Source organism: Dendroctonus ponderosae, unplaced genomic scaffold (assembly GCF_020466585.1).
Source record: "Dendroctonus ponderosae isolate FM_Combo_2020 unplaced genomic scaffold, Dpon_F_20191213v2 Dpon_F_20191213_2, whole genome shotgun sequence".
Lineage (NCBI taxonomy): Eukaryota > Metazoa > Arthropoda > Insecta > Coleoptera > Curculionidae > Dendroctonus > Dendroctonus ponderosae.
Window position 1 is genome coordinate 13,790,064 of NW_026018165.1, and position 10,390 is coordinate 13,800,453.

Here is a 10,390-nt window from a genome sequence, read left to right on the forward strand (position 1 = left end):
TATATGAAGATTATTTTGCGAAAACTCGAATTTTAGCACGCAATTTGAAAACACCTTGTATTTAAATAAATTAAACGGTTTACGCGTATGAACGATGATTGCTTTAAGTTAAATGACACTAAAAACGTGTAAAATTAACGGTTGCGTTAGTTCCGGTAATTTATCGAATGTTTACCAAGATTTATGCAAGAGCTTCTACTATCTTCGGTCTGAACCGCAAATTTGAACCATTCAAATTTTAAAAATCATAATTGCTTCTTGGTGGTGAAATTTTCTTTTCTTGCCCTGGTCTGTCTTTTCTTTTATTTGTTGTTTTGCTGCATTTTAAAGTTTCACCGATAACTGATTTGTGTTGTTCCAGAGTCGATAGTTTGATTATAATTTTTAAAATCTCACTTTGTAAACGCCACTGTTTTTTCGATATAGTTTCGAGTTCAAACGGAATAGAAATATTTACAAGTGTCCCATTGATGTGAATAATAGCGTCCCTATTCTCAGATACCCGAGGAAAATTCACAAATATCAGGGAGCGGTTTTTGTATCCCCTTAAGGGTTAATGCCACCCTTTAAAAAATAAATCAACCTTGTATGAGTAGGAACTGGAAAGGGAAAAGCCGAAAATATCAACTAGCATTGCGGGCGAATTACGTGTGTTTTTTATACAGGGTGTTCGATAATTCATGTACATATGCTACTTCCAAGAACTTTAGAGTTGGTTTCGGTTTCCCCGTGTTTGCTGCATTTAATTGGCTCTATTTTTTTTTAAACCTTGCGTACTGAAGTTTTGCATGATTTTTCGTTCCCTTAACAATGCTGAGAAATAAATATATGCTTGGTGAAAATACCTAAGATCAACCGTTTTCCCGATGTCGGCAGCCTAAAACTGCTTTTTTGTCCTCAATTGGACACTTAGACTTAAAACTGCGATTATTTTCATAAATTTTCATCATGGCAAGCATTGTACTTTCAAGCGCGCGTTGATTTTGTACAATTATTCAGTTATTGGATGTTCGCTTACGGTCGGTGAAGGTAATTGCATTAGAAAAAGCAAACGCCGTTATTCAATTAAATGAATTACTAACTCGCGCAAATCAGAGCGAAAAACGATTTTTACGGCCATCAATTTAGTTAAAAAAACACGCTCTAGCACTTAGCTGCTCTTCCGCTCCTCATCCATCTTTCTACTGAAAATATCCTTATTCATTTGCGCGTTTATATGAGATTTTGCTGTTTTTTGTATTTTGTTCTGCATGAAACATACTGCAATTTATTTTATTTTTTTAAATGTATTTGTCACCTTGGAAAGAACAATTGACCCCATGTTAAAGTCACATTGCGTGCGATGTTCAGGAATTACGGTATCCGGTGGAAGACTTACAAAAGTTATCATTAGAAGCGCTCAAATATCACCGATTTGCAGAGGTTGCAGATGAAATTTCAGTTATAATGCATTCGCGCTTGCACGTTTTTGTGTCACCATTTATTCAGTATTTTTAGTATCATTATTATTAAATTAAAACTTATGGTAAGTTGCTTTGTATATTTTTAGCATAGCTTATTTCACGAGGATTTAATTGGAGAAAAAGTTATAAAAATAATTGTTCCAGTAAGAAGTTCTTCAACAATCAATAATTAAAACAGAAAGACGTTTTACCGAACGTCTGCGGACAAACTTAATTAGACTTTTTTAGACGGTAAGCGGCAGTGTTAAGTGGGAGTTTGATTTTTGTAAATAAAATCAACCGGTTATGAGATTTGACTGAAATTATCAACGTTTAAACCGGATTGTCTCCTCAATGAACTCTCAAAGTTTCACATTTTGCGCTTTGCTATTTTGGGAGTTATGATTTTTTAGATAAAGAGCAGAGTTGGCTGGCATTGATTTTAAGTCAAAGAGTTTTTGAGGAAAAATTGTAGCGGAGTTTGGGATTTCGCATAAAATCAACGGTCTGCGGGATTTGATCGAAAAGTTGAACATTTATAAAATATTATCTTGTCAGTAAACTCCTACAATTTCAGTTGTATCTCTTTGTACCTTTGGGAGTTATGAAATTTTAGACGGAGCGTGGCGTAGTTGAGTGGCTCATAGCTTCTTATCGCAGTTTCAATTTTTTTTTATGAAATTAAACAACTTTTGTTGGAAATTTCTTACATCGATAAAAAATTGTCTTTCTCAATAAACTCCCAAGATTTAAAGTCTTGAGGTTTGCTGTTTTGGGAGTTATGCATTTTCAGACGGAGAGCAGCGGAAGAGTTGAGTGGAACATTACTTTTAACATAGTTGGAATTTTTTATAAAATCAACCAGTAACGGGATTTGATTGAAATTGTTTACGTGTATTAACAAATATATTGTCAATCAGCTCCCAAAAGTTCAAGTGTAGAGCGGCTCTATCTTGGGGGTTATACGTTTTTACACGGAGAGCGGCAAATAAAAAATTATCGCAGATTTTGGAATTTTGCATAAAATTAACAGCCTACGGGAATTAATCGAAATTCTCTAAACTTATAAAACATTATCTTGTCAGCAAACTTCTATAATTTCAGTTGTATCTCTTTGTATCTTTGGGAGTTATGAAATTTTAAACGGAGCGGGCGTAGTTGAGTGGCTCATAGCTTCTTATCGCAGTTTCGATTTTTTTAATGAAATCAACCAACTTCGGGATTCGATTGGAATTTTTTACGTCGATAAAAAATTGCCTTCTCAATGAACTCCCAAGATTTTAAGTCTTCAGTTTCACTATTTTGGGAGTTGAGCATTTCTAGACGGAGAGCAGCGGAGGTGAGTGGATCATTGCTTGTTATCGTAGTTTTAAATATAAAATTAAAAAAAAAACTGTCTCGTTTCGTGGTCTTGTTCCAATTATTGATGTCTGCCACATCCGGTCTGCTGTAAATATTTACTCTTGTTTAATTTAGTCCAAATAATCAGAAGTAAAAAGCGAGGGTTTAATTTTATATTTCTCTTGTTATACAAGCAGATTGCCTCTGTGTATATTTATCTAAAAAAAACCATTTTTTTCTTAGAAAATCAAAAGATACACACCAAGTGTAAGTTTAATATTGTTAACAATAGTTTATTTTGACTTAATGGTGAATGCGCCACCATAAAAATAATCAATCGAATTTTTGGACAGAAAACCCAGACGTTTTTTCGTAAATTGCTTGCTTTTGTCGCATTTGGTTATGGAGTGGTGACGTAATTTTTTTTTATCAAAAACGAGGCAAAACACTGAAAAAAAGCGATAAGAGACAATTGTACTATTTTTAGTAAGTTGGGAATGTATAAAGTACGCTCTTGAGAGTAATTGGGCTTCAAAATGAATTGCTGATTTTTTCCTAACTGTCCATCCTTTGCATCGGAAAAAAAGGAAAAACAACTGCCATTTGCTGGCATCATCTTCGAAATTTCTTCACTTACAATAAAAAACACCCTGAGTTGTCCACCTAATTTCAAGCTACTGTGTTCCAACAATTCTTTCAACCATTTTTTTTTAAATTGCAAAAACAAGTGATTTGTTGCACATTTTTTAGATTAAAATATTATAAAAAAATTTATTGTAATATTAAATACACTTTCACCGTTATTAAATCTGATTGGGTTGGCAAAGCAGACAAAATCTATTTTACGGTGGCCATTTGAAATGCGGTTGCGTAAATGTTACTCATACGAAGCAGTAATTGGGTTTAGTAAAAGTTGAACATTTTTTCAATGCTGCCAAAACTTACAATTTAAGCGTGTTGCTTCAATTGAAATACTTTAGGCGCATTTTTATCCCAATAGTTAGTTAATTGCTACTTAACGCGCGCGATATTTGCTGGTGTTTATCAGCGGTGAGTTATCAAGAATATTGAAAATTGAGACAAACAGCAAAATATCAAGAGCAATTGAGTGTATGTTTCTAAATTAATCATTTTAAATTGTTCTATATTATTAGATTTCAAGCATTGAGCCACTTGAAGACGTCAAGTGTTTGCCAATATACCTATTCAAAATCCTGGCTAATTTGGTTTATTTTTGTCAGAAAAACATTATACTAATCACCTACTCAAAAGAACTCAAATTATTCACATTGAAACATTGGCGGAAAAATTAATCAAATCTCGACTACTGCATACGTTTTTCCGTTATTAATACCATTAATATTCAATGAAATAGTTTCGCGATACACGATCCTACATTATTCCGATACGCTTTTATGGGCAATAACATTATTATACCATTCTTTCATTGATGGTAGTACTGTTTATTCGCCGTTGCTACACTTTCCCGATTAATTATAAACATTTTATTTTAAAACGTGTTAGTTACATTATACAAAACTCCAGTTATATTAAGGTCGAGATCAGTATTACGTTTGCTTGATAAGAAGCGAGTGTTGAACGGTTTCTGAATATGACAATGGAAACTATGTCATGATGATGATAGTGCAAAGTGTATATTCAAGTAGTGTTTAGTGATATTAGATATAATTGTCGGTTTATTTTATGGTCGATTTTTTCTGATAATTTTTTGCTCAGTGCTTGGAAAAGCACACTGGGTCTTAGAAGTTGCAAAGACATTGGGAAGGTATTTTATATAAAATTAGAATAGTCAACGGTTGAGAAATTTCTATTTTCAAAGATTGGAGTTTTGGGTTTGCGATCGCTGAAATTTGAATCTGAACTGGAAACCCACTCAAATTTGTCCGAATTTTGGAAGTAGATAAATTCTGATTTATCCCCATTTGTTTTTTGTTCGTCAATGTTTTGGTAAGTTTTAAACACTTCAGATGTATTTTCTACAGGGCGGCAAATAAAAAATGCAAAAGTTCGGCCTGCTCTTAGTTGGGCAAAAAAGGTTTTTTTGGATCTCAACACCAAAGTTTAAATATGAGCCAAACAGCTCGAAACGGGTTTTCCGTTTTTCGGCCAGCTCATTTGTTTCCGGGATGGTCGCAAAAATCAATTTTTTGCTCTTGCATCGAGAACTTTTCTGATCGTGGTCCGATTTTCACGATCACGTTGAAGCTCTATGGACAATTTAAGACAAAAATTTTATAGCATAAAAATTCCCCAAATCAGAATTGCCCCCGAAATCTGTGATTCTGGAAGATTTGAAGAAGTGACCAGGTATATTGAATTGTTTTCTGTCGACTGTGAAGTTTTAGCTTCAATATGTGCCTTATTTTAGATAATTAATTGCTCAGAAAGTTGATTTTTTTTAAGATCACTATAAATAAACAAGATGAGCGAAAAATGCTAAAACCTTTTTCGAAATGCGAGATTTATCTTAACTTCTGTGGTGTTGAAAAAAAACTGTTTTTTGTCTAACTGAGAGCATGTGGAACTTTCACCAATTCACCAAATCATTCAGAAATTTAATTTGAAACTATTTTTTTTTGCAAAAACACGCACTAACCGAAAACAAATTGCACTAAATAACGCTTCAAACTAAAATCGCTAGCAGCAAACAGAATTGATCCAGTTCCGAAGTTGGTCTAAATTTGTTGAGTAGTTCATTAATTTTTCTGTAACTGTTCTTTTGGTTTGTTTCAAATTGCTATTATCCTGCTATTTTTTTCAATTTCAACTAACTGAGACTGAAAAAAGAAAAGAAAAACGATGAGCGCTCAAAATTTCACAATTTTGAATCTATAAACACACGAAACCAGTAAAAATAGTCACATATGATACATCAGTTCCTTAATCATCAAATCAATTTTTCAAGAGTTTTTCAAGAAATTTTCTTAGTGGACGATTCTACCTAAAACATCCTTGTTTGTTCTTCGCAGTTCTCTTATATGCTGCTCTCCAAATGAAATACACTGTATATTAAATTGCATTAGCTGGTAACTAAGTCCAAGGGCACACGTAATATGATAACCATTTTTTCGTTATTATTGTAAATATTGGCGATGCTGGCGACGTTATTATATTTAATGAGGCTGAAGTATTGTTTAAAGCGGTTTCAAGGGGAGCGTAATTTAAACAAACACCTTACGTACTGTAGTTTAGGCTTAGGCAATATTATTGCCCAAAGTGGAAATATCGAAATCATATTTGAAGAAGCTTGAAAGCATGATCACATTATTCGATTGTGTTCGTTTGGTTGGCGTTTTATTGGTGATCGACAGCCTAAAAACAGCGTGTTTCAGTGAAGGAAGAAATTAATTGAAACAGGTACCCCAAATTGTTACTTACAACGGGTAAGGGCCAGTTTCAAACACTATTTGCTCTAACACAAGCAATTTTATTTTCGCAAACGACAGAAAAATAATAAACCGACTGTAAGAAAAATCTTTGTTTTTTAATTAACTCGCGCATTATTTTGCGACTTGTTTAGAAAACGCTGCCTTTAACAAAAAAGAAATTGAAACTTGAATGTTTCCCTGCTAAAATTTACAGCCAACGATTAATATTATTCAAATATAAACAAATAAAGCGAGGAAATATAAACATACACCAAACGGTGTTTTATTTAGTTTGTATTATTGCTAAAAACCTTGTGTTTATGTGAGTAACAGGCTGTTTTTAACAATATGAAAAAATCACTTTCTCTCTTTACAACAATAACATTTGCATTAGCTATGTGTTAATGGGTTGTTTAAATAATGAAAATTATTAGCAAGATTTAATGGCAACATGAAACGTTTATCAGAGGCCCTGCGAACACGAACGGCAAGTTAATGAACGCATTTGGTTTATCGCGATTGTGTAAATGCAAAATAATTGTCATATTATTTGCCAACCGCAGCTTTTTATATTTAGAGATTACTTGTGAACGTTTCGTACGCCCTCATTCCCTTATTGGCTTAACGACAATACAATAAAAACATATATTTTTTGGATACCGAAGGCTGGTTGTAAGAGGCAATAAAGAATTTCACTTAAACATTCAAGAAACACCTTTTTAGTCAACGGCGTTTTAAAATTTTTCCACTGTCTCGCAAAGTGATGACGTTGTCCTAATTTGCATCCATTTTGAAAAGGTTCGTCCCAAATGCAAGCAAAACGTCGCGTCGAGAATTTCAAAAAGATTTTGGGAAAGTTGAGAGATATTTGCTGGATAAATGTTTGAGTTGGATCCATTTGTTTTGTTCTTGGAAGAAACTTAATATGAATATCTAGGCAAAGCTTATTTGGAATGTTTTCTGATAAACTCCTCCGTTGATCAATTGAATAGAAAAGGTGCTACACAAAAATCAGCTTTGCTATCTTTATTGAAAATACGTTTTTAACCATTTGGTGTGTTCATTGAAAAAACATCTGCTTTTAAATAAAATAAATATGTATCGGTAAAAAACAGTAAACCTCTAATAGATAGATGGTGGCGAATATTCTCGTATTACACATACATATAGCGAATGGAATACACAAATAAAAACGTCGTTGACTTGTACTTTGTTGCATTTCGAAACGATTAGCGCATTTTATGTGGTTGTTGGCTGTTCATTGGGCTCCGATTTTCATAAGTGCTGCCTCGAATGCAAAAAAATGCTGCCAGTAGTAAGTAGGAATATTTCGTTAAAGGTAGTGCTTAAAAAGTTTGGGTCAATGCGTGGATGTACTACTTATTGGTAATGATTTATACTGTTCACATTTAGGAGGGATTTTTATACATACAAAAGGGTTGTGAAATAATGAAATAAAATTGTGGAAACCAGGAAAAACAGCAGTTTATGATTTTTGAAGAGTTTTGTAATTTTGAGTTTTCTTCAATTTATTCAATTAATTTGGTTCAAAAAGTGAGTAGCGGATAGCAGACTTTATGGAAAATTATTCCTCAAGTTACAAACATTGCAAATGTCGGAACGATTTCTTGTTTCGGTTCACTTTTTTCAATTTTTTTGGAGGTCTATTTTAAATAATTCTACTCAAATTGCACATTTTTTCTTCAGGGTGGTATCAAACACATTGCGTAAAGGATACTTTTGTAGCTTATTTCATTCTTCAATGTTTACTTTCCTTACAAATTTTGTATTTTTTTAAATACATATTTACATAAATACATATTTAAAAAAATTGTTTGAAATTTATTTCAATTTATAATCAATTTTGTTTAGAAGCTTTGTGTTGTGGATTTTTCGCATATGCGATCGTTAGAGGCCAAAAAAATTATCTCACTTTTTTCTAGCTTTTTTTGCGAGCAACCATTTAATTAAAAGTTTAGGGTTTTGAGCTCAAGTCGCTTGACTACTACAGAAAATACTGCAGAAACTACTTGTTTTCCCGTTACCGATACACGATAGGAAAAACCACACAAAATCAAACATTTTCGAAATTAATGGGAAAACGGATTTTTAAAGAGCTATAGAGAAAATAGCGAATAACCAATTAAAAACCTTCCCTTACAGATTTTTTTCCATCAGATTCCCAGTGTTGTAAAACCTGCACTGTCGACTGTGGGAAATATCTGAAAAACTGCAAGAGTTATAAAAAAACTGAAGAGTTCAAATTTCAACACCCATGAAAATGCCAATAAGAACGCGATGAAAATTTAATGGAGAATTGTAAAAACCTTTGAAAAATATGATCAGTACGAAATCCTCCTAGCTAATTATCGCGGATTTCAGTAAATGGCCTTAATGTTTTCGTTGTGCAAATTTCATTATTTTTAAACACTTTCATAAATTACATGCTAAGGTTTATTCGATTGACAGACGTTTAGTTTTTGTTACTTTTAATCGTATTCTGTAATTAAGTTTAATATTGAAATATTTTTGTAATAAAGGTCCAGTTTATTTTTTTGCAATTGTGGACTTAATCATCTTTCAAAGGCAAATTGTCTTGCGGGTTTCATTTCTCCATACTAGTTGAAGAATATTTATTATTTCCAAGAGAAGTTTTTCCTTAACAACTACGTGAACTTGAAAATTCTATGTTTTAATACCGGGTGTCCCGTAGACTTTCCAGTCCACGGGACACCCTGCATGTTTGTTTATAATATTATTATTATTAAATCAGATTTTTTCAGACATTGCAACCAATAAAAATCATATAAATTGAGAATTTACGAACCATATTTGCTTGGGCTTATCGATATTAACAATAGGTATTTCCTTCAAACAAAATGTTCGGATTTACTAATAATGATAAGAAGTTAAATATTGATTCAAAGATAAGGAATAGATCACGAACCTCTTATTTCTAAAGTATTGATTGTTTTCACCTGAAACAACGGGCAATACTTAGTAGCACTGCGTCGCGTTGTGTAAGTTTAGGAGTTTTGCTGGTGAAAAAGGTGCAGTTTTCATTGCCAGCAAAAAAAGAAACAATTTCTATATGTGACGTGGTTTTTCAAGCTGGTGCACATGGTAATATTGAGATAATATTCAATTATGCTAAATGACCGTTTAATTCCAATGCTTTCAACTTGTATTTTAGATTTGCGTCAAAACATGCATACACATTAACCGACTCCAGTTTAAATATTAATTTTTCTATAGGCTTAAGTGCAAATCTGCATTCTACATTTTCTTGCCTCCTACATTTTCCTCATCTTATCTCGATCAAATTTCATTAAGCTCGAGGAATTTAAAAAAATTACTCGTAATGCAAACACACACCAAGACTCGAGATTTACCCCAATATCCGAAATCGTTTCTATTAACAGATCGAAAAATAACAGATAAGGACATATCAAGCGGCTATTAACCCAATAGCAAAGATAGATTAAGTACATACTTTCCGCGTAAAGGATGCGCGGCAAATAGTTGGAATATATTTTAAACGATTCGTACCTGAAATGTACTCAGCTTATCTGTTATCCACATCATAAAAACCCAAATTCTTAATAGCGTCAGTGCGGGCTTATACAGTCATGCATAAATTAGCAAAACTGTGATATGCGGTATTCGGGATGTATAAAAGTAATGTTATTTTATTATTATTATTATTTGTTCATAAATTGCTCTGTTTCGTTTTCAGAAAATGTAACTATGGTGGCAGCTATTTTCCAGCGGAACAAACTCTTCCTTGTACTGGTAGTGTTTCTTTTCCTAATAACATTTTTCATTTTAACCGAACCAAACCCCCCACAAGACGAATCCGTGGAACTGATTTCTCTGGGCATTGAAAACTCGAAAATCCAACAATGGTGGATGAGGAGAAACGCTTCGGTAAGTTTTCCGAAAAAAGTCCAGGAATTGCGGAAATCTATCGGCATTTTCTATTGAAGAAGAATCTCTCAAAGCTCGGTGAGATTCTGTTCTTGGAAGCTGCCGAACCTGCGGTCAAAGACAGTAATAAACGGTATCAAATTTTGGTATGGAAATATGGACCCACAATCGAAAATCGACATCTAAAGCAGTTTTCTGGACAAAGGTTGGTGTGTGCGGTTTATTTATTACTCCAAATGGATTACTATTTATGAAAATGTTATCGCTCTTGTCTTCTTTGTTTATTGTGGT

General features: G+C 33.1%; 1 protein-coding gene across 12 annotated transcripts in view; it reads left to right on the plus strand.

Moving 5' to 3' along the window:
- Positions 1-10,390, plus strand: part of LOC109544423 (glycoprotein 3-alpha-L-fucosyltransferase A) — a 19,689-nt gene that overhangs the window by 7,524 nt on the left and 1,775 nt on the right. Inside the window, exons 1-3 of one of the 12 annotated variants that reach the window (XM_019914589.2) lie at positions 4,354-4,569; positions 9,909-10,099; positions 10,162-10,304. In XM_019914589.2, coding sequence (XP_019770148.1) covers positions 9,920-10,099; positions 10,162-10,304 — 323 coding nt within the window. In that variant the 5' untranslated portion in view covers positions 4,354-4,569; positions 9,909-9,919. Of the gene's footprint in view, positions 1-4,353; positions 4,570-5,936; positions 6,188-7,377; positions 7,488-7,539; positions 7,559-9,122; positions 9,296-9,646; positions 9,851-9,908; positions 10,100-10,158; positions 10,305-10,390 lie in introns of those variants that run through there. The other 11 variants (XM_019914584.2, XM_019914583.2, XM_019914585.2 and 8 more) reach the window with 11 other exon arrangements.